At 41.7% G+C, this 23,372-nt stretch overlaps 1 protein-coding gene across 3 annotated transcripts in view; it reads right to left on the reverse strand.

Annotated features, from left to right (window-relative positions):
* DIP2A (disco interacting protein 2 homolog A) overlaps positions 1-23,372 on the reverse strand; it is an 81,320-nt gene that overhangs the window by 43,487 nt on the left and 14,461 nt on the right. For all 3 annotated transcript variants that reach the window (XM_080654172.1, XM_080654171.1, XM_080654173.1), the window contains exons 3-8: positions 20,892-21,011; positions 16,699-16,818; positions 14,534-14,743; positions 11,070-11,198; positions 6,671-6,790; positions 5,049-5,246 (exon numbers count right to left, since the gene is read on the reverse strand). In XM_080654172.1, the coding sequence (XP_080510298.1) occupies positions 5,049-5,246; positions 6,671-6,790; positions 11,070-11,198; positions 14,534-14,743; positions 16,699-16,818; positions 20,892-21,011 (897 nt within the window). The remainder of the gene's footprint in view (positions 1-5,048; positions 5,247-6,670; positions 6,791-11,069; positions 11,199-14,533; positions 14,744-16,698; positions 16,819-20,891; positions 21,012-23,372) is intronic.

The raw sequence follows: 23,372 nt of genomic DNA on the forward strand, positions 1-23,372 counted from the left end.
TTACAGACCAATCTCTCTAATGAACACAAACGCAAGGATCCTTAACAAATACAGCGGCAAATCAAATCCAGACATTTACTAAAAAGATAAGGTATCATAGCCAAGTGGGATTTATTCTAGGAATACAAATATTCTTAACATTTGAAAATTAATCAAAGTAATTCATCAAATTAATGGGGAAGGGGAGGGAAACCATGACTATCTTGACAGAAAAGAAAAAGCACTTGAGAAACCAAGATGGCAGCATGGGTAAACACCTAAACTGCTGCCTCGCACAACAATATCAAAACTACAACTAAAAGACAGAATGGACATCATTCAGAACCACAGGAAAGCTGGCTGAGTGGAAATTCTACAACTAGAAGAAAAGAGGAAAACACATTGAGACTCAGAGGAGCTACAAAAGGATGAGGTACAGAGACTCACATGTAGAGTACAGGCGGCTGTGTGCACGGGCGGCTGAGTGCGTGGCTGGCTTTCTAAAGCGGGAGGGAGAAGGAAACTCCCGACTGCACTGAACTCCAGTCCCCAGTGAGACGCTGGGAAACCAGACTCATTCGGGGGGAATCTGTACTGTCAGGAAAAAGAAAGCACACTGAGACTCAGGAGCTGCAGAAGGCAGAGGTCTGGAGGCGCACACGCGCAGAGAGGACTGACTGCTGAATGCACGGGAGGCTGAGTACGTGGCTGGCTTTCTAAACCGGGAGGGAGATGGAAGCTCCGACTGCATTGAACTCCAGTTCTGGGCAAGTTTCTGGGAACCCCGACTCACTGGGGGAGAAACTGGACTGTCTGGCAGCGGTGAAACTCGAGGGCAGCTTTCTCTCAGAGGTGCTTACAGCGATTACCGAGGGACACTGAGACACAGGGGTCTCATAGGGCAGGGCTGATAGGAAACCAAGGCTGTCTGCTCCGCCCTGAAACTCCACCCCATCCAAGCTGAGCACAGAGGCTTTTGCAATTTTGCAAGTCTTGTCTCTTAAGAGTGTCTCCAGCACAGAAGTTCTCCCAGCGCAGACACAGCTGATCCTCACAGCCAATTGGCCGGGAGGTCAATTCCTCCCAGTGATACCAACAACAATCAAGACTTAACTACAACAAGGCTATACACACAGTCCACAAAGGGGTGCACCAAGAGTGTCCACCTCAGGTAACTGGGGAGGCTGAGCCACTGTGCCCTAGAGGACACCTACCACACAAAGCTACTCTACCAACTCAGGGAAGCAGCTAAAATGCAGAGACAAAGAAACAGATCACAAATGAAAGAAATGGAGGAAAGCAAACGACTGGATATAGAGTTCAAAACCACGGTTATAAGGTTTTTCAAGAATTTCCTAGAAAAGGCCAATAAATTTAGCGAGACCCTCAAGGATATGAAAAAGGACCAACTAGAAATTAAACATACACTGTCTGAAATAAAAATATTATACAGAGACCTAACAGCAGACTAGAGGACCGCAAGAATCAAGTCAATGAGTTGAAATACAAAGAAGCAAAAAACACTCAGCTGGAAAAGCAAAAAGAAAAAAGAATCCAAAAATTTGAAGATAGTGTAAGGAGCCTCTGGAACAACCTCAAGCATACCAACATCTGAATTATGGGGGTGCCAGAAGAAGAGAGAGAGCAAGATACTGAAAACCTATTTGAAGAAATAATGACCGAAAACTTCCCCCACCTGGTGAAAGAAATAGACTTACAAGTCCAGGAAGTGCACAGAACCCCAAACAAAAGGAATCCAAAGAGGACCACACCAAGACACATCATAATTAAAATGCCAAGAGCAAAAGACAAAGAGAGAATATTAAAAGCAGCAAGAGAAAAACAGTTAGTTACCTACAAGGGAACACCCGTAGGACTGTCAGCCGATTTCTCAACAGAAACTATGCAGGCCAGATGGGAGTGGCAAGAAATTTTCAAAGTGATAAATAGCAAGAACCTACAACCAAGATTACTCTACCCAGCAAAGCTATCATTCAGAATTGAAGGGCAGATAAAGAGCTTCACAGATAAGAAAAAGCTAAAGGAGTTCATCACCACCAAACCAGTATTATATGAAATGCTGAAAGGTATTCTTTAAGAAGAGGAAGAAGAAGAAAAAGGTAAAGATAAAAATTATGAACAACAAATACATGTCTATCAACAAGTGAATCTAAAAATCAAGTGAATAAAAAATCTGATGAATAGAATAAACTGGTGAATATAATAGAACCAGGGGCATAGAAAGGGAGTGGACTGACAATTCTCGGGGGGAAAGGGGTGTGGGAGGTGCGGGAAGAGACTGGAGGACAGTGGGGGGGAGGTAAGGGCAGAGGGTGGGGTGGGAACTGGTGGAGGGGAGCTATGGGGGGAAAAAAGAGGAACAATTGTAATAATCTGAACTATAAAGATTTATTAAATTAAAAAAAAAGCACTTGATAAAATTCAATGTCATGGGGGGGAGAAAGGACAATGGAGGAAAAAAAGGGACATATGTAATATTTTCAACAATAAAGATTTATTTAAAAAAATAAGTAGGTTAGGAAAAATAAAGGCATATATTGATGACATTCCCCCCCCCCCAAAATAAAATTCAATGTCAATCCATGATGAAAAATTTTTAGTAAACTTTTAGGAATAGAATTTCCTTAATCTGACAAAGAATTTCTACCAAAAAAAATAAAAAAGAAAAAAAAGCCTGGCCAATGTGGCTCAGTGATTGAGCATCAACCCATGCACCGTGAGGGCACTGGTTTGATTCCTAGTCAGGGGACATGCCCAGGTTGCAGGCTCGATCCCCAGTTGGGGGCTTGCAGGAGGCAGCAGATCGATGTTTCTCTTTCATCCATGTTTTTATCTTCCTTTCCCTTCCTCGCTGTCTAAAACTCAATAAAAACATATTAAAAAATAAAAAACTTCGACAAACATCATACTTCATGATCTAAGATGGAGATCGAGGCGAGATACCCACTGTTCCACTTTGTACTGGAGGTTTTAGCTCGTGCAGAAGAAGCAAGAAAAAGAAACAAAAGGGTAAGTGCTGGAAAGGCCATGATGACACTGCTATTGTTCACAGAGGACTGATTTTGTATACCAGATATCCAAAAGATATATGGACAAACAAGAAAATAATCAGTTAGTTTGGCAAGGTACAAAGTCACCATTTAAAAATATCAATTGCACTTCTATATACAAGCATCAAATAAGTAGAAAAAATTTTAATAATTCCAACAAGAATAAATAATGGACGATGCTCAAGACTTCTGTACTGAAAAGTAAAAAACATTACTGAAAGAAATTAAAGGACTTAAAAAAAGGAGAAAATATTCTACTCATGAATCAATTTTCTTCAAATTAAACTACAGATTCAATGCAATGCAATCATTAATCCAGCAGGAATTTTTCCAGAAACTGACAGGCTAATTCTGAAGTTTACTTGGAATGCAAGGGCAGTTAAGGAAATCTTAAGGAACAATCACAGAGCTATTGGACTTCTGAGCCAGACACTGAGACTCATAATACTACAGTGATTCAGGGGGTGTGGACAGACAGCACACTGACTAAAAGAACAGAGTCCGCAAACAGAACCACAGGTGCACTTTCCACCCCAATACCTGACGAACTGGCTTTCCAATAAATGATAATGGGTCATAGATATTCCTAAGGAAAGAAAATGGCTCCCATTTCACAAATTAAATTGCAGATGCATCTTAACATCCAAATGTAAAAAGTAAAACAACTTTTTAGAAGCAAAAGTAGAAAAATATTTTTGTGTCCTTAGGTTTGGCAAAGACTTCCTAAAAAGGACAAAAAAGCACTGTAAGTAAAAGAAAAAATAGGTAAATTAGGTTAATACTTCTTGTTTATCTAAAGCTACAATTAAAAATTAAAAGGCAATACAAAGAGTGGAAGAAGATATATGCAAAACATATATCTGAAAAGACGTGTATCTGTAAATATAAAGAAGAAAACATTAGCAATTAAACAGAAGAATGAGACAAAGATTTAGATAGTTCATAAAAGAGAATATTCAAATAGCCAACAAGCATATGAAAGCATCATTAGTCATCTGGGAAATGCAATTAGCATTTCTTGAAACCACAACACGCAAGAAAGGCTAAAATGAAATAAATAGACAATGTCAAGTGCTGGCGAGGATGTGGAACACCTGGGACTGCACACATTGCTGGTGAGAATGAAGACTGCCGCTACCCCTTGAAAAACTGCCTGGCAGAATGATCTAAGGCTAGACACTGCTACCTCTGCGTTCACACCAGCACAAGCTCTGACCTCCACATGTTCACCAGCGGATACACAAGAGAATGTTCACAGCAGCACTATACACGATAGCCCGAAAGTGGAAACAAACCAAATGTCCATCTACTGCACAGTGCGTATTCACAGAATAAAATAACATCCGTGAGTGAGAATAAACTACTAAACTTCACACACATCATAGATGAGTCTCACAAACAATGCTGAGCAAAAGAGTGCAGACCCAGAACACCTTTCATGTAATCCCATCTATAGAAAACTCACAGGCAGGTAAAGCCAGAGGTGTTAGCAGTCAGCACAACAGTTTGCCTTTAAAGTGTGTGGGAGGACGTTAATACTGGAGGGGACACATAGCCTGGCAACCTGAAAATGCTTCTCAGCTGAGTGCTGAGTGCATTTACTCTGTGCATCAGGTTATGTGCTTGTGATCTGTTCCATAAAAACACAATATGAGACCAAAAGATGCCAAAGAATACATACTGTACGATTCCATTTAAACAAAGTTAAAATTAGACAGAACTAAACTCCGTTGTTCAGAAATGCATATATAGATGTGAACACCTGAAGCCAAAGCGGTGGCCGGGCACCATCAGTCAGTGTCCCCTCTGGTGGGAGGAAGAGGCAGTGGTCTGGGACGGCCACCTGGAGTGAGGTGATGTTCTATTTGTTAAACAGTTGTGTTAGTTTCTCAGGAATTTGTTCTATCATGTTCATCAAGTGTATGCCTATGTTGTTTGTGTGACACATGTATTATTTTATAGCTAAACCACAGCCAATTGCCTTCTGTTGACACTTGCCATAGGTGAGGGTGTAGACGGCCTTCCCAGTTGTGTCCAAGGCGGTCAGACAGGGGGCTTTGGGCTGCATTGTGCCCCACCGCTGCAAGGCAGTCAGCAGTGACGGTGGCCAGGGTGTCCCCAAGGACAGAGGTTCCCCTTTCAGCACTACCATCTGGCTTCCCTCAGGCTTTGGCTGATTTGGATCTGGTTGCTGAACTGTAAGCAAAATTGAAATTTTAAAATCAACATTTCATAGTATTATGCACACATTGTATCTTTAAGCATTTATATTTTATATATTGTTTTTTAAAATACCAATTATAAAAAGGTTAGATTTCCTTATCATTATAATAGTCATAGACCAACTGACCAAAGACAGATGGAGACTGAATCATAAATAATGATGGAACCTGGTAACCTTAACCCAACATGACAATCCCCAGGGTGGCAGCAGTGATGGCCAGGTTGTCACAGGGACAACCCTGACGACACCTGAGAAACAGGCACTAGTCCCTGCTTATAAAGGATAAAAGTGAGCAGAATCACCACTTTTCTTTGGGTATTCAAAATAACTATCACCATGTTTTAGAAAAAATAAGATCTATTATATTTTCAGTGGATTTATAACCAAAATTTGCGCTAGTGTAAGAAAGACTGCTCTCAAAAGCATTCATGTGATTGAATTCTGAATTTAAAAGGCATTATCTAATTAAAAGGGGAAACAATGCCCTAAAAGCAGTATCTCATCCTCAAGTAGGAAGAAAACAACCAGAGCTGGTCCTCCATGGGGCAGTGACACTTCACAGAAGAGGTGGGAAAGCTGAGGGTTGGCCATGTGTCCTGGTGGCTCTAACACATTCATATGCTTGTATCTTGTACTGGGCTTTATTTCTGTCCTTATCTAGAAGTCTACACTTCTATTTCTTGGTAATTTAAAAAAAAATTAATCTATATTCTTTCTTCTAATTATATATCTCAAGAGGCTAAAATTTTGAAAAGGAGCCAAAACTATACTGAAGATATAATACTTTAAAACCATGAGAAGAGGAGTATTTCAGATTTAAAGTTTAAATAAAAATTTAAATAATGTAAGCAAAATGATATATACTTAGAAGTATTCTTATAAAGTACTAACCAGTGGGTCAGAGGCATAAGGAAATGTTAAGTGTCTTAACTATAAGAAATGAATTTTCCGCCCTAACTGGTGTGGCTCAGTGGATAGAGCGTCAGCCTGCGGACTGAAGGGTCCCGGGTTCAATTCCGGTCAAGGGCATGTACCTTGGTTGCGGGCACATCCCCAGTAGGAGGTGTGCAGGAGGCGGCTGATCAATGTTTCTCTCTCATCGATGTTTCTAACTCTCTATCCCTCTCCCTTCCTCTCTGTAAAAAATCAATAAAATATATTTAAAAAAAAAAAAAAAGAAATGAATTTTCCACCTGTTCAAATAAAGCTAGCAGTCACATGTGATACTAATTCACCATCACACATGGTGCCTACAGGGGCTGCCAACAGAGAGAATATCACTTTATTGTGCCATAATGTCACAGTAATAACCCATGTAGGATGTACATCTGCCTGCGTCTTCAGATGTAATGGTCACCCTGTTTACATACATGAGCCCAAATCTGAGTATGCTCACCTTCCAGCAGCTCCTCCATATCATCCACAAAGAACTCCTTCAGCGGAGGACGCTTCGGCCTCTTCAGGGTATTCAGAAGCTGCTGGATTTTGGAGGACACTCTGCTGTTCACAGGGACACCTGTCATGGGAAGAGGAACACTGAGGTTAGAACAGGCCGCATCCTTTGGGGAACAGGACATGGAAATGAGGTCCAGTGACTAACTACATGAATAAAAAGCACTGGCCCCATCAGACAGCCATTTTGGAATTGATTAATTCATTAACAAATACTGAATGCCTTTTAGAAACTAGAACTTATTCTAAGATAGTGGTTTTCAAAGTGGTCCAGGGGCCCTTGGGGGTTCCTGAAACCCTTTCAGGAGGTTCATGAGGTCAAACTACAATTGAGCCTTGAACAACACAGGTTTGAACTGCACGAATCCACTTATACGCAGATTTTTAAAAATAAATACCTGCACTATTTTTGTCTGTGGATACAAAGGGCTGACCGTATGCATTGATCTATGCCATATGGGGAATTTGAGTATTGCAGATTTTGGTGCCTGTGGAAGGTCCTGGAATCAAGCCCCTATAGATACCGAGGGACAAACTAGTTTTTAGAGAGCCAAGTTATACGCTGATTTTCGACTGTGCAGCACCAGCCACCATTCATGGGCCAACTGTCCTTCCCTAGTCATTAAGATACCATTTCCCTTTCACTCTCCTCCTCTCACAAGAGCACAGTGGAGTTCCCAGAGACCACACATCATGTCATAGCACAACAGACTGAATGGGCATGAGATACATGCCAGCCATGAGACCAACTGGCAACAATGGAGAAAAAGTCCATACTTCCCCCTAAATTTTTGTTTAACAAATGTTTTTCATAAATATGAGCTATTTACATTAAGCTATAATGAGTTTATTATTTTTTAAATCTTTAGTTTTAATAAATATCAAGAGCTATAATCCACATAAACTAAAGCTCTTTGATGTCCTCAATAAATAGTAAGAAATGGTGTTCTAGCCCAGCCAGCATAGCTCAGTGGTTGAGCATCAACCTATGAATCAGGAGGTCACGTTTGATTCCCAGTCGGGGCACATGCCCAGGTTTGGGGCTCGATCCTCAGTGTGGGGCAACAAACAGTTGGAAAAATATTTAAATACCATTTACAATAGCATAAAAAATACAACATATTTTGGGATAATTTTAACAAAATATGTGCAATAACTGCATTGAAAGCTATAGAACAGTGCTAAAATTTTTAAAAGAGCTAAATAAATGGGAAAATATACTATATTTATCAACTGAAGATGCCAAGTCTTTTCAAATTGATCTAGAAAGTTAATGAAATACCAATCAAAATCTGGAAGAAATTTTGGTAAAAATTAACAAACATTTAAAAATATATGTTATAATGCAAAGGAGCTGGAATAGTAAAAGCAAATTTTTAAAAAATATTTTTATTGATTTCAGAGAGTAAGGGAGAGGGGGAGAGAGAGAGAAACATCAATGATGAGAGAGACTCATTGATTGGCTGCCTCCTGCACGCCCCTACTGGCGGTCCAGCCGGCAACCCAGGCATGTGCGCTGACTGGGAATCGAACCCAGGACCTCTCGGTCTATGGGACGATGCTCAATCCAGTGAGCCACCACAGCCGGGCTAGTCAAAGCAAATTTTAAGTTGAAAAGTGGAGTGGAGGACAAACTACATGACTTCAAGATCCTATATAATAAAAGAGTAATATGCAAATTAACCATCACTCTGCCACGCCCACAAGCCAATTAGGAGCAAATATGCAAATAAACCCAACCAAGATGGCTACAGCCACAGAGAGCAGGAGGGAGGCTTGGGTTTCCTCCGCAATGGAGGAAGCCAAGTTTTCCGCCTGCCCTTGCCGGCCTAGGCCTCCACTCAAGGCTACAAAGTTTCAATGATAGAAGATACATAAACCCAAACAGAAATGGCGGCAGCCATGGAGCTGGAAAGAGCAGGAGGCTAGGGTTGCCCCCGGTGATGGAGGAAGCCAAGCTTTCCGCACACCCTGGCCGGCCCAGGCCTCCACTTAAGGCTACAAAGTTTCAATTATAGAAGATACATAAATCCCAAAAGAAATGGCTGCCGCCACGGAGCAAGCAGAAGGCTTGGCTCCACTCCAGGCTACAAAGTTTCAATTGTAGAAGATAAACAAACCCCAGATACCAGGGGCTCCGCTTGGGTTGCCAGGGGGCGTGGCCGGCCTGCAAACCACCACAGGCCCCTCGCCCAGGCTGCCTCATGCCTCAAGGGAACCCCACCCTGATCCGGGACACCCTTCAGGGCAAACCAGCTGGCCCCCACCCGTGCACCAGGCCTCTATCCTATCTAATAAAAGAGTAATATGCAGATTGACCATCACTCCAACACACAAGATGGCTGCCCCCATGTGGTCAAAGATCCTGCCCCCATGTGGACACAAGATGGCCACCACAAGATGGCCAGCAAGGGAGGGCAGTTGGGAGGGACCAGGCCTGCAAGAGAGGGCAGTTGTGGGCGATCAGGCCAGCAGGGGAGGGCAGTTGGGAGGGACCAGGCCTGCAAGGGAGGGCAGTTGGGGGTGACCAAGCCGGCAGAGGAGGGAAGTTGGGGGCGACCAGGCCTGCAGGGAAAGGCAGTCGGGAGGGACCCAGGCCTGCAGGGGAGGGCAGTTAGGGGTGACCAGGCCTGCCGGGGAGGGCAGTTAGGGGTGACCAGGCCTGCAGGGGAGGGCAGTTAGGGGCAAACAGGCTGGCAGGGGAGTGGTTAGGGGGTGATCAGGCTGGCAGGCAGAAGCGGTTAGGGGCAATCAGGAAGGCAGGCAGGCGAGCAGCTGGGAGCCAGCAGTCCTGGATTGTGAGAGGGATGTCCGACTGCCCGTTTAGGCCTGATCCCGGTAAACAGGCAGTTGGACATCCCTTGAGGGGTCCCAGATTGGAGAGGGTGCAGGCTGGGCTGAGGGACACCCTCCCCTGTGCACGAATTTCGTGCACCAGGCCTCTAGTTTATAATAAATGATAAATGATGCTAAAACAACTGGACCTCTCTTTAAAAATCAATAAAAACATATTTTTTTAATTAAAAGAGAAGTTAAACACAGACCTACTACATGATCCAGCCATTCCACTCCTGAGTATTGACCCAAAAGAAATGAAAGTACACACCCACACAAAGACCTGCATAAAAATATTCATAGAAGCTCTATTTGGAACAGCCAAAAACTGGAAACAACCAAAATATATATTGATAGTTAAATAGATAAACTGTTTATCCAAAATGTGCATCCATAGAACAATCTACTCCTCAATAAAAGGAATGAACTATTGATACATGCAAGACCATGAATCTCAAAATAAGTATGTAGCATGGAAGAATCCAGACACAAAGAGTAAATACTGTATGATTCTATTTACATAAAATGCTAGAAAATGCAAACTAACAACAGTGCTAGGAAATAAATGAGTGGTTGCCTAAAGGAAAGCCAAAAAAGAGTGGCAGGAGGTCTGACAAGGAAAACTTTTATGAGGGCTGGATGTGTTCAGTGTCTTGACTGTATGGATGGTTTCACGGTTGTACACATATCTTAAAAGTTACAAAATCGCACATTTTAAATATGTGCAATGGTAGATATGTCAATTTTACCTCAGTTAAGCTCTTACTTTTTAAAAAATATAAAGAGTAACAAATCAAATAAAAATCTAACCAATGGAATGCCTGCTTCATGTTGACTCAGTATTTTCCTTTTGCATTTGAACAACAAACTAAAAGACTTCAACAAAATTTGTCCTACTGCTTAAAAAAATCAAATTACATAACCAAGGCTTAGATCTGAGAGACCCTGGAGTTTTCTCCAATTCAAATCCAGCACACTGGAAAGAAAACTTGACATGACTTTGATAAGACATTAGAGCTGTTAAGCAGGACCCTGAAATTGCACTGACAGCACTGAGCCTGCACATCAGGAACTGTGAGTGCAGCTGTGCCCATTTCGCAGGTTGTTGAGGACGGTGAGCGCAGGGGCTGCCATATTGCAGGCGGGTGCACTCACACTAAGACTTGATCTGCTGAACACACTGTGTTCAAATAAGAACTTTCCATGCTTCTCATTTTCCTACAATACTATAGATCCAATCTCCTTTCGCACTCAACTGAAATTTGGAGGTTTTCTCCTCCCTACCCTTCTTGTCCACTGGACCAATTTTACAGATATTCCTGATCATTTCTGCACATGGTGCCTTCCGTGATAACATGCACTGCACACACTGTTCTCAGTTACTGCACTGAAGGGCTATAACTACTGACTGGCTCAGGTTTGCTACAGCGAGTACATGAAGGGATGTTCAGTACCTGAAAAGAACATGTGCTCTGCCGCATCAAAAGGAGAAAGAAAGACATGCTCACCACCTGCTGTGTCCAGGAGGCGTCCACTGCACCCCCGAGGGATGCCTCTCACAGAGGCTGGCTGTGGACGCTCACAGTGAGAATACTCCACAAGGCCAGTGGTGACATCAGGAGGGGCAGAGTGCAGATCTGCTTTTGAAAAACAAATCCAAAACAAAAGTGTTGTTAATTCAAAAGACCAGTAAGTTGCTGTTTAAACCCCATTCGAGTGAGGCTTCTCTAGCTGAGCTCTAAGCAAGGAGCATGGTATTCCAATTAATTGTTTTTCTCATCGACCAAGGCACAAAGGGACCTTGTGAACTCTCAGTTCCCAGACACAGTACATAGACCTGTGTGCATGAGAGATCCAGACTAGAACCACCGACCACAGCACAGACACAGGCACAAGTGGACTCGCCTTCCATATGAGGTTTTATTCAGAAATTTCCCTCAATGAAGCAGAAACACATTTCAAATCAATTGTTATTGGACCATTCTTTATTATATTATGAAAAAAATAGACTAACCCACACACCCCCAAAGAGTATGTTGGATGTCCCAAAGACATAAGACTTTGCAGGCTTCAAAGAATACACCTACAAAGATAAAAACTACTCTCGTGGCCAGTTTAACACATCTCACTGTTAAGAGACTACAATGTATTTACTTAAAGACAATTTAGTTACATACAGAAAATGTTTGAAGTCACTCCCTTCCACTGTCTGAATGTACATTTTTGTGTTGAATTTTCATTGAACGGCAGGGACATCAATCTGTTCAGAATGCTGGCTGACTGTAAGTTGCTATCACGTTATTGTTACAGTTGAGTCTCCCACTACGAAAGGCACCATGTCTGCACAACTACCAGAAATTGTGCCCTCCCATAACACTAGAGTAAATACTTGTCCACTTGTGAGACCGATATTAGCCTATGGCAGTGGTGACCTATAATCTGTTTAATCTTCTAATGAATGCTCCTGCCATCAGATGGCAAGCTAATATTTTAAATTCTGATAATCAAGCTATCATTTCATAACCTAGAAAGAAATTTTTAAAATATGTAGAAATATGAAATTATATAGAAGGAAAACACGAACTCACTATTTACACAGCAGAAAATAGCAGTTGGAAAAATCTAACTTTATTTTTTTTTAAATATGTTTTTATTGATTTCAGAGAAGAGGGGAGAGGGAGAGAAAGATAGAAACATCAATAATGAGAGAGAATCACTGATCAGTTGCCTCCGGCATGCCCCCCACTGGGGATTGAGCCCATGTGCCCTGACCAGGAATCAAACTGTAAACTCCTGGTTCATGGGTGGACACTCAACCACTGAGCCACACCGGCTGGAGGGAAAATCTAACTTTAATTATAGAGCTTTCATAACCACTGAAAAAGCTTGATGTTTATGAAATCAGCCATTTAAAGTATGCCTATCACAAAGTTGTTTCAGTTTAAAAAGAAATCTCCCCATCTTTCTAAATCTAACAAAGAGAATAAATGATTTTAACAGTATTCATGAAAAAGGCATAAATGGTAATCTTAACCAAAAGGAGTTTTTTAAAAAATTGCATAGGACAGGGACATAGGAGGGGAGTCAATGGGGAGGAAAAGGGGACAAATGTAATACTTTCAATAATAAAGAATCATTATTAAATAAATAAATAAAATAGTTGCATAAAAGTAAGCAAACTACATTAAAAATAAAATTAACTACTATAACTAAAAGTACCTTTTAAATATATGTATTTATATTTGTGTCCAAATGTTTTCTGTATTTGATTTCCTAATCCAATATTGAAAATAATATATTTTTTAAATTATCTTTACCTAATATATGCTACCTCAAATGTTTTATCTAAATATTCTTGTTCTTTCTGTATTTCTTTCCTTAACCTAAATTGAAGAATTCAATTTAGTGTTGGACACTAAAACAAAGGATGATTTTTATAATAGAGAGAAATTGAGTATTTTCACATTCAGAAATTCAAGCAACTGTACCCAGTAAACATATAGCATGTGAAGGCTATAATCACAGTATGGTATCAAACAGAGCCTAAGTTAAAATTTTTAGAAGTTACTAGAATTAATCAGTGTGTATGCCAAGTCAAGCAAGGGGGGTGGGAGACAGACAGGCTCAGCCACACTAGCAGAGGCCAGGAGTCCTCATTGAGAGGTGATGAATCCACGTCATGAATCTTCACAATCAGAGCCTCTCCGAGAATGAAAACACCTCACTCAAACACACTTACAAGCCAAATGCTTTGTTGAAAGACCCACAACTGGAAAGTTGAAGGCTGTCTGGCTAAACATTCTGACCTGTGGGCAATTTTTTAATACATAAGTGCAAAAACTATTTTTCAAGTTATCCACTGTCAATGTCCTTGAGGAAAGGTGGGCAGTAACCAGTGGCCATTGGTAGGACACCCAGGAAAGCTACCAAACAATCTGGGCGGGCTGTTTGCCAAAGGGATCTTTTCTCCTGAAACTTGCTGCCCTGAGGCAGCCCTGACAGCTGCCTTGCCACCCAGTGGTCTCTGTGTACTGGAAGCACAGTGTGGCACATGAGCTCTCATCTAAGACTCACATCACAATAGGAGAGACATGCTCAACAGAAATGTGCTTCATGCACTGATGCAACAAATTTTAAAATGAAGAAACTCAGTGCCGTGCCCACAGAGGATGGTGAGACTAAAGCTGTCGGCCACTTAAAACATCCAATTTACTTCCAATCCAGCCAAACATTTATTCTCAGTCCAGTCAAACGGCCAAGATTTTACATGAAGAAGCTCAGCACCTGAGCCCAGAGCCTGTCAGCTCTGACCCCACTGAAAATACCAGCCTGTCATAGGTGCACCGTTTCAGTGTTAGCAGAACAGTATCTAACAGCAAAGAAAATAAAAAGAAATCAAGAAAACTATCAGCCTGGCTTCAGCACTAAGCCAGCTGTGCAATCTCAGGTCAGTTATCAACCTAACTTTCTGTCCCCCCTCCACATCTATAAAACAGAGGGGTTACGATAATACTTTTTAAAGACTGGATGATTTGGAAAAGTTCTATGGATCTTTATGACTTAGCCTTGACTGACATCCCTATTCAGGCTGAGGGGTTGTTTAACCTGGACCTCCCACGCTCATGGACCCAGCTATGCACATAAGTAAAGAGCAAAAGCTGTGACAATGTCTAGGTTGCAGGCCAAGGGTGACCATCAGGGACAACCACAGTCACATCTAACTGAGCATCCACCCTGCACCGGCCACCTGTGCCAGCCCACCCTCCAGAGCAGGAGGAGGCACACATCAAGAAACACCATGCACTTCTCTCGGAAGGCCCACAGGTCACAGTATCTGTGATCACTAAACCACAGAAGCATCAAGAACCACTTTTGTTACCAAAAGCCATTTTCCAGAGGAAAAAGAGAAGGTGGGTCTTGATGAGTGTAGAGGTTCCCCTGTCCTAGAGGGGCCACAGCAGCTGTTACTAACCTATGTGGGTGTGGGCCACGAGGCCTGCGAGTGCGGCGGCAGGTCTCCCTCCCGGGTGAGATGAGGTGGAAGATGCGGAGGATGAGGTGGAGGAGCCCTGAATGACCCGGTCGAGCCAGGGCTCGACGCTGGAATGGCTCTGGAGCGGAGTGGAGGTAAGTCGCCCGGGTCGCCGTAAAGAGCCCTCATCTTCTGAGGCAGACGACGTGTCTGTGGTTAAAATAACGACGACAGGCATGATGTAGGTATGGGTCACCAAGGAGAGCAGGGTCCCACACTGGCACTCAGGCCTCCCAGCCTGCGCTGTGCCCACACATGGCCAAGGGGTCATCTCAAAGGTCACCCTCGATCTAGAAGGGCCTGCATCAACCAACTGTAAAGCCCACAGGACCCTACCTGGGAAAGCTGGCTTCATGACCCCAGCTTCTCCCAGAGGACTTAGTCTCAGGACACAATACACTGGGAGTAAAGACAGTCCCAATTCCTAAATGGTTTCAGCACATTCCTTGGTGGTGTCCCAAATATCAAAGGAGACTCCAAGTGCTCTGTGAACATACAGTGCTGCTAAAGGACGTTCATTCCAAGCCCCACACCACCTTCACATGGCTGGGCACCCCACAGGGAAGGTTGAGCTCTCCTCCTGAGGTGAGGGGCTGTGGAGGCTGCAGCCTACACACCTCCAGGCCTTACCCTATTCACCTGCATCACAAGCATGTTAAATAAACAAGTCATGCAGCCTGCCAGCCGCAAGTTTGACATGCTTGCACGGTAGGAATGAGCTCTGGAAAGAATTCCCCCCCCCAAAACAACTGCTTCAGTCAATAAAATTAACTGGGAGTAAGGGTCTATATCAAGTCTTCATAACTGCATTTTATTATAGGTTTCACAATTATTTTAAAGTTCTTCAAAAACTGGGTATAATTATACTTAGTAAAAAGAATAATTTGACAGCCATTTCTAAGATTTTTTTCAACAGTAAAAACTTTTCCTTTTTTATCAAGTAAACATTATCAGAACCACTAAATTATCTTGAGAATCTGGTGTTTGGTTTATAGTCACCAGTTTCAGGACTTATATAACAAGATAGGCAACAGAAGTACATGAATATGAAGTCATTAAACCAACACCATGGGATAGTTTAATAGGAAGCTTAAAAAACATGACTGACGAAGAGAAACTCCATTTAAAGGTTTCATTTCTAATCGTAGTAACAACAAAGTAAAATTTAAAAACCCTCTAGATAGCCTTCTACTCTCCCATTTATGGCCTGGTAACAACACAGTAAATGAGTGAATAATTTAAAAGTTTTAATCCAGGAAACCCTTACATTCCACAGAGTACTCATTTTAGGTTCATCTCTTCCTTAAAGAACATAAATACCATGTTAGTAAAAACAAAAAAAAAACAAAAAAAACCAAGCCCTAACCGGTTTGGCTCAGTGGGTAGAGCATCAGCCTGCAGACTGAAAGGTCCCAGGTTCAATTCCAGTCAAGGGCATGTACCCAGTGGGAGGTGTGCAGGAGGCAGCTGATTGATGTTTCTCTCTCATCGATGTTTCTAACTCTCTATCCCTCTCCCTTCCTCTCTGTAAAAAATCAATAAAATATATTTTAAAAGCCCTAACCGGTTTGGCTCAGTGGATAGAGCATCACCCTGCGGACTGAAGGGTCCCAGGTTCGATTCCGGTCAAGGGCATGTACCTTGGTTGCAGGCGCATCCCCAGTAACGGGTGTGCAGGAGGCAGCTGATCCATGTTTCTCTCTCATCATTGATGTTTCTAACTCCCTTTCCTCTCTGTAAAAATCAATAAAATATAATATTATATATATATATATACATATATACATATATACATATACATATATATATATATATATATATATATATAAAAGAAAAAAGAAAATCTCTATTAAAAAAAACAAAACACACACACAACTAAAATCTACACAAAATGTCTTGTAGAAAGCAATTATCCATTTGGGTAAGAGCCATACTGTGTACACCACAAATTTTCAGGTAAAAAATATATACAAACACTTTTAATCTTCATTTTTCCAGCTCTATACTACAGGTCAGAAGGATATTCCAACTCATTGGGAAATGAAGTTATGACACCAAGCATGAGAAAAACCTGTGGGCCATTCCCGACCCAGATTTATCAGTACCTGGTGGGGTGCAGGTTTCCACAGATGAATGCACAAGAATAGACCGTCTTTTCGAAGGCAGAGGCACCTTCCTCTCTTTGTATTTGGCCAAAGCTGCCTGCACAGCTTCAGTGTGAACATCTATATAGAAAAAGCAGTAAAAACACTTTTTATAATATTGGTTGTGAAGTAACAAAATTAAGTTTCATGGTTTTCATTGAGTGTACCTACTCGTGGGTCCCACATGTTGTCCTAGGTTTCTTTATATATTCCTTTGTTTGTAGATTTGACTTCAGAACCATATGAATATTTTTCACAGTTATAAATGAAAATAAAAAAGAAATCCCCCAAATTGAAAATAAGATCAAACAAATGAACTTAAATATGTCTCCAGTAGTCAGCATAAACTACTCTAAACGATTTACCCTGCTCCTCTAGAAAACATACTAAGGACAAAAAGAACTGCATGACAGCCCTACCCAGTTGGGCTCAGTGGATAGAGCGTCGGCCTGCGGATCAAAGGGTCCTAGGTTCCGGTCAGGGCACATACCTCGGTTGCAGGCTCCTTCCCGGCCATGGTCGGGGTTCGTGCAGGAGGCAACCAATTGATGTGTTTCTCTCTGTCTTTCCCTCTCTCTTCCACTCTCTCTAAAAATCAATGGAAAAATATTCTTGGGTGAGAATTTAAAAATAATAATAATTAAAAAAGAAGTGCATGAGACCACTTTCGTACAGTTAAATTTTTTCTCCAACAAGGTGTTTTTAAAATATTTAAGCCCTGGCCAGTTTTGCTCAACGGTTAGAGCATCAGCTCTTGGACCGAAAGGTCTCAGGTTCAATTACTGACCAAGAAGTACCTTGGTTGCAGATTTGTCCCTGGCCCCTGTTGAGACACGTGTAGGAGGCAACCAATTGATGTCTCTCTCTTAACATGAATGTTTCTCTTTTTTCTCTCTCCCCTTCCTTTCTTTCTCCCTCACTCTAAAAAGTCAATGGAAAATCCTTGGGTTAGGATTAAAAAAATAAAAAGTAGAAAAAAATTAAAAACCTTACAATGAAATGGCTGATAAAGTGCTAATAAAAGATGAAAAATTCACACCTAAACATACTAAAAAAAAATTTACAAACATCAAAGGCAACAAGACAATTCTAAAAGCTCTCAGAGAAAGAGTAAACCATCTTGAAGGATCAAAAAATAGAGGGACAGCCAAAACCGGTTTGGCTCAGTGGATGGAGCGTCGGCCTGCGGACTGAAGGGTCCCAGGTTCGATTCTGGTCAGGGGCATGTGGCTTGGTTGCGGGCACATCCCCAGTGGGAGGTGTGCAGGGGGCAGCTGGTCGATGTTTCTCTCTCATCGATGTTTCTGACTATCTATCACTCTTCCTTCCTCTCTGTAAAAAATCAATAAAATATATTTTAAAAAAAAAAATAGAGGGATATTACTCTTGTAGAAGAAGGTGCTTGAGGGAGACAAATCCAGGAGCCCATACAATAGATACAGAAGACTATGAGCACACACTTTAAACTTGATTAGTATCTTAGAAACAAACAAAAACAGGTAAAATAACCCAGAATTAAAAATCTAGACAATATCAACACAACAGAGGTATAAACCAACAGATCCAAGAAACTCAATAAAGCACAATAAACATAAAGAAAACTACACCAAGACACATCATAATCAAATCACTCAAAATCAGTGATAAAGGGAAAAATATTAAAAGTTCCAGAGGAAGAAAAACACATTACATACATGGGATCAAAAACAAGGAACAAACTTGAAGGACTAACACTACTGATTTCAACAATTAGTATTAAGCTACAATCATTAAGAGCATGGTTTTCCATAAAGATGGATGAATACATCCATAAACAGAACAGAGTCCAGAAACAGAGCCACCCGTGCATGTGTGACTAATTTTAGACAAAGAACAGACAGTATATGCTCCACAAACTGGATATCCACATGAAAAAAATAAGCTTTGATCCATACCTTGAACTCATATGAATAATAACTAAAATATAGATTATAGGCCTAAAGGTAAAACATTAAACTGATAAAACGTTTAGAAGAAAACACAGGTGAGAATCTTTATGACCCTGGATTAGGCAAAGATGTCTTAGATATAAGAACAAAAGCACTATCCACTTAAAATAATTGATAAGTTAAATCTTATTAGGATTAAAAACTTTTGCTCTTCAAAAGCCACTTTAAGAGAATGCAAAGACAAGACAAAGCTTAGGAGAAAATACTAGCAAACCATTTTTATGATAAAGGTTTTATATTCAAGTACGTAATCAGAACTAGAATACAGTTCACAAGGGCAGAAAACAGTTTATTAACATTAACAGTTACATGGAAATGAATGGTGGGGAGAATGGGGACAGGGAAATAAGGAAGACAGGAAGGGGAACAAGACCCTTTATGTGATCCCATTCATGGACTATATACATGTGTGTGCATATATTTGACTCCAAGGCTGAAGATGGTATTCAGTGAAATGCTGAGAGCAGTTGTCTTGGGATTCAGAGACTTCAGGTGATTTTTATTATTGTCCTTACACTAGGTGTAATACTTTATACTACATGTATTATATATATACTAGAAGCCCGGTTCACGAAATTCATACACGGGGTTGGGGAGTGGGGTCCTCTCAGCCCGACCTGCACCCTCTCCAATCCGAGACCCCTCGGGGGATATCCAACTGCCTCTCGAAATCCGGGACCGCTGGCTCCTAACCACCCACCTGCCTGCCTGCCTGATCACCCCAACCCCTCTGTCTACCTGCCTGATCGCCCCTAACTGCTCCCCTGCTGGCCTGATCGCCCCTAACCGTATCTGCCTCATCCCGCACCTGGGACCCAGGATTCCCTCCTCCGGCTGGTCACAGGCCCCCAGGACCCAGGCCGGCTTCACCCAGGCCACAGCCACAGGTGCCCAGGACTTCCAGGTGGGATGCTTGGGCTGCAGCCTGGGCTGCAGCCTGGCTGGTCCCCATTCCTCTCTCACAAGTTCATTTGTGCCTGGCTGGTCCCCATTCCTCTTTCCCCAGTGTTGAATGTCTGATGGTGTGAGGGCATGATGACCATTTGCATATTAGCTCTTTATTATATAGGATTATCAGAAAAGAACCATTATCAGTGTGACAAAGTTTTTTTATATTACATTGGTAAGAAATTATCTGATCAAAAGTTTCTCAAATCCCTTCATCACACATCCTTATTGATATAACATTTAAAATGTTAATGCTCTTTTTAGATATTCTTAAGACAAAATGGCCATTTTAAAATTTTCTTAAATTTTATTTTCCATATAATTTACATGCAATATTATTTTGTATTAGCTTCAGGGGTACAGCATATTGGTTAGACAATCATATATGTTACAAAGCACTCCCCTGGAATTTTCCAGTACCCACCTGATACCATACATAGTTACTATAATCCCTAGGCTGTATATCCCTGTGACTATTTTTATTCTACCACTTTGTACTTCTTAATCTCTTCATCTTTTACACCAAGTCCCCCAATCCCTCCATCTCCCAGCAACTTTCAGTCTGCTCTCTGTGTCCATGAGTCTGTTTCGATTTTGTTTGTTCATTTATTCTGTTCTTTAGATTCCACATATAAGTGAAATCACATGGTATTTGTCTTTCCCTGACTGACTTATTTCACTTAGCATAATACTCTCTACGTCCATCCACACTGTTGCAAATGACAAAATTTCATTCCTTTTTTATGGCTGAGTAATAATATATACCACTTCTTTATCCACTCATCTACTGATGGGCACTTGGCTTGCTTCCATATCTTGGCTATTGTAAATAACACTGCAATAAACACAGGGATGCATATATTCTGCTGAATTAGTGTTTTGGGTTTCTTCAGATATATACCCAGAAGTTGAATCACTGGGTTATAAGGTAGTTCCATTTTTAACTTTTTGCATTTTCATCAACAGTGCACAACAGTGCCATTTTCTTCATATCCTTGCCAACACTTGCTGTTTGTGGATTTATTGATGATAAGCATTCTGACAGGTGTGAGGTGATATCTCATTGTAATTTTAATTCGTATTTCTCTGATGACTAGTGCTGTTGAGCATCTTTTCATATGTCATATGTCTATCATTCAAGTGAAAATAATTTCTTCAGCAGACATTTTTAGCAAGAAAGAAATAACCCAAAGCAGCAGACCTCCCTCTGGTCCCTACCTGATCGGAAGCGTTCATCCCGTGAGTTGGTAGGCCGTGGCTTCTGCTGCTTAGGTGCTGCAGCCATGGTTTGTGAGGGCCCGGGGATCCTAGGCTCTGCTTGAAGGGATGCGTCCACTCCTGAAACACAATTTTATAGGTATGTCTTGTGACACCATTTGCTTTTCCAACTGTGGAAAAGCCCATTTTAAACAGCTCACACTATACCAAAAACAATTATTTGAACTCACGCACCCTGTGTTGGCCCTCGCACCCTAAAGACCAAGTCAGGAGATCAAGGGGAAGCCATAAATGCCCACTTCCAGCTCTTTCCTCACAGCAGCCAGCCCAAGCTTATGTCATCATCCACCATTCGCAGGAAAGATGACCATCACACAGCCCAATCCTAAGCCCCATAAGCACCACACATGCAGCTGCTCAGGCAGACTCTCTAGAGAAGGTCCTTTGAAAGCGTATTTCTGCACCATAAACATTTCCTGAATCTGAAATGACCTGAGTCAGTTTTCCTGATACTGTCCATGGTATCAATACACTCAGTGAGAAACAGCCCACTAAACAATCATGAGTGTCACCAGTCATCCTTACACACAGGCAGAAAATAAGTGGATTGGTGGAGAAAGAGAAGAGAGAGGCACAGATGACAATGTTAACAGCAGACCACAGTGCTCAGACTCAGGCCCAACTGCCTCAGCCCATGCTCAATGTCTCCACACCCAACATGCTGATGGCTCTCTACACTCATGGCCAGGCCCATAGCTCTCATGTCCACCGCCCCTGACTACATAGGTCCTCAGGACACCGTGTGATGAGTCAAGGAATGGGGTACAAGTGTGCACGGTCATTAAACAAAACCCCTGGTGTTCTCTGAGTCCTCATTTGCTGATATTTGAGAACAGCACAAAGAAAAGCCTTCAATTGTGCATCATCAAAATAATCAGCTTAATTTAGCCTTTGTTTCAAAATGTCTCATAAAAATAGCCAGCAGGATTTCAGTCCTACTGGCTCCTCCAGTCCTTATTGCTCCCAGAAAAGAGGCAGTCTATCCCTGCCTTGGACCTTGGTAGTCAGTGACTATCCAACGGACACAGTGTAGCAGGAGTGATGTTATATGACTTCCGAGGCCAGTCATGAAAAGCGACGCATGCTACCTGTGTCAACGTGTCCTCTCAATGACAACACAGAGAGGACACATGAGAGAACAAAGGGGGACAGAAGGGGATAGAGGCAGCACAGGAACACTGTGCTTGGCCCTGAATCTCCCAGCACCGACACCACAGCTGTGACTGGGGAGCCCCCAGTATACAGGCTCTGGCTCTGTGGATAGGATGCAGCTGCCCTCCAGCCCAGCCAAACTGCAGATGTGAGCAGAAAGAGGCTGTCACTGTTGGTTTCAAGTCTACATTTTTGGGTGTCAGTTATTAGTGCTAGAAAATGGGAATCCCTCTGGAAATCAATGTTCAGCTCTTCAGAATTTGACCATCCATGTACACACATACACATACATATACATATACATATACATGTGCATCCATAGCAAACTAACCAGTACTGCTACTGGCTTTGTTTCCTGTGGATGAATAAAATTACTTTACATTCATATTGGAGTTGAGAATGCACAGAACTTGATGTGCTGTGGATTATAAACAGGAGTGTTGCAAACTGATGTACATGCAAATGGACATTCCTAGACTTACATTCCAAATTATGGGCACTCTGATTTTTTCAGATAGATTCATTTATTCAACAAAGATACAAAACCCACTGAGAAATTAATGGGTAACAGAATAGGTATATTTTTTATTTTAACAGATATCAAGACGTAACTTTCCAAAAAGATTACAGCAATTCACACTCTCACAGCAATGTATGAAAGTATCATTTCCCCACATCCTTGTTAGCAATGCATGCTATAAAAAGTTTTAGAATTTTGCCAAGCTGATAGAAAAATTGTTCACTTTAATTTACATTTCCCTATCTACTGTTGAAATTGAACATAATGCTTATTGCCCATTCATATTTCCTCTGATCTGAATTTCTATTCATTTCACCCAGCTAATAAGCCCCTCAAAAGAACTGCAGGAAGCCCTGTTCTGCTGGGGACACTGCCCTGCACTGAGCTGGTGATAGGCAGCTCAGTCATTTTGAAATATTTTCATTTCTAGGGAACCAATTATACCAATTTTTCTTTTCCTTCCCAACGTCTAGGTCTCCTATTTTGTAACCGCCACTCAAAGGTTATTGAAATGTTCTCCTGAATTTTATAGTATCTCATAATTTAGAGTGGTAGTCCTTCTGAAGTCTACGTTCATTAACAATGGAGAGGAAGAGGATCCCAGCTCTGTTGCCTCCCCACTTTGAATGCTCCTGAGTCATTGCTAGACCCCTTTCTCTTCCACTGATTTTCTTGTACCCCCTGCACCAAGACCCTCCTGTTGTGACAACTAAGTGCACACAGTCAGGGTTAGCATCTTGAGGGCCAGT

Source organism: Plecotus auritus, assembly GCF_963455305.1.
Source record: "Plecotus auritus genome assembly, chromosome: 2".
Lineage (NCBI taxonomy): Eukaryota > Metazoa > Chordata > Mammalia > Chiroptera > Vespertilionidae > Plecotus > Plecotus auritus.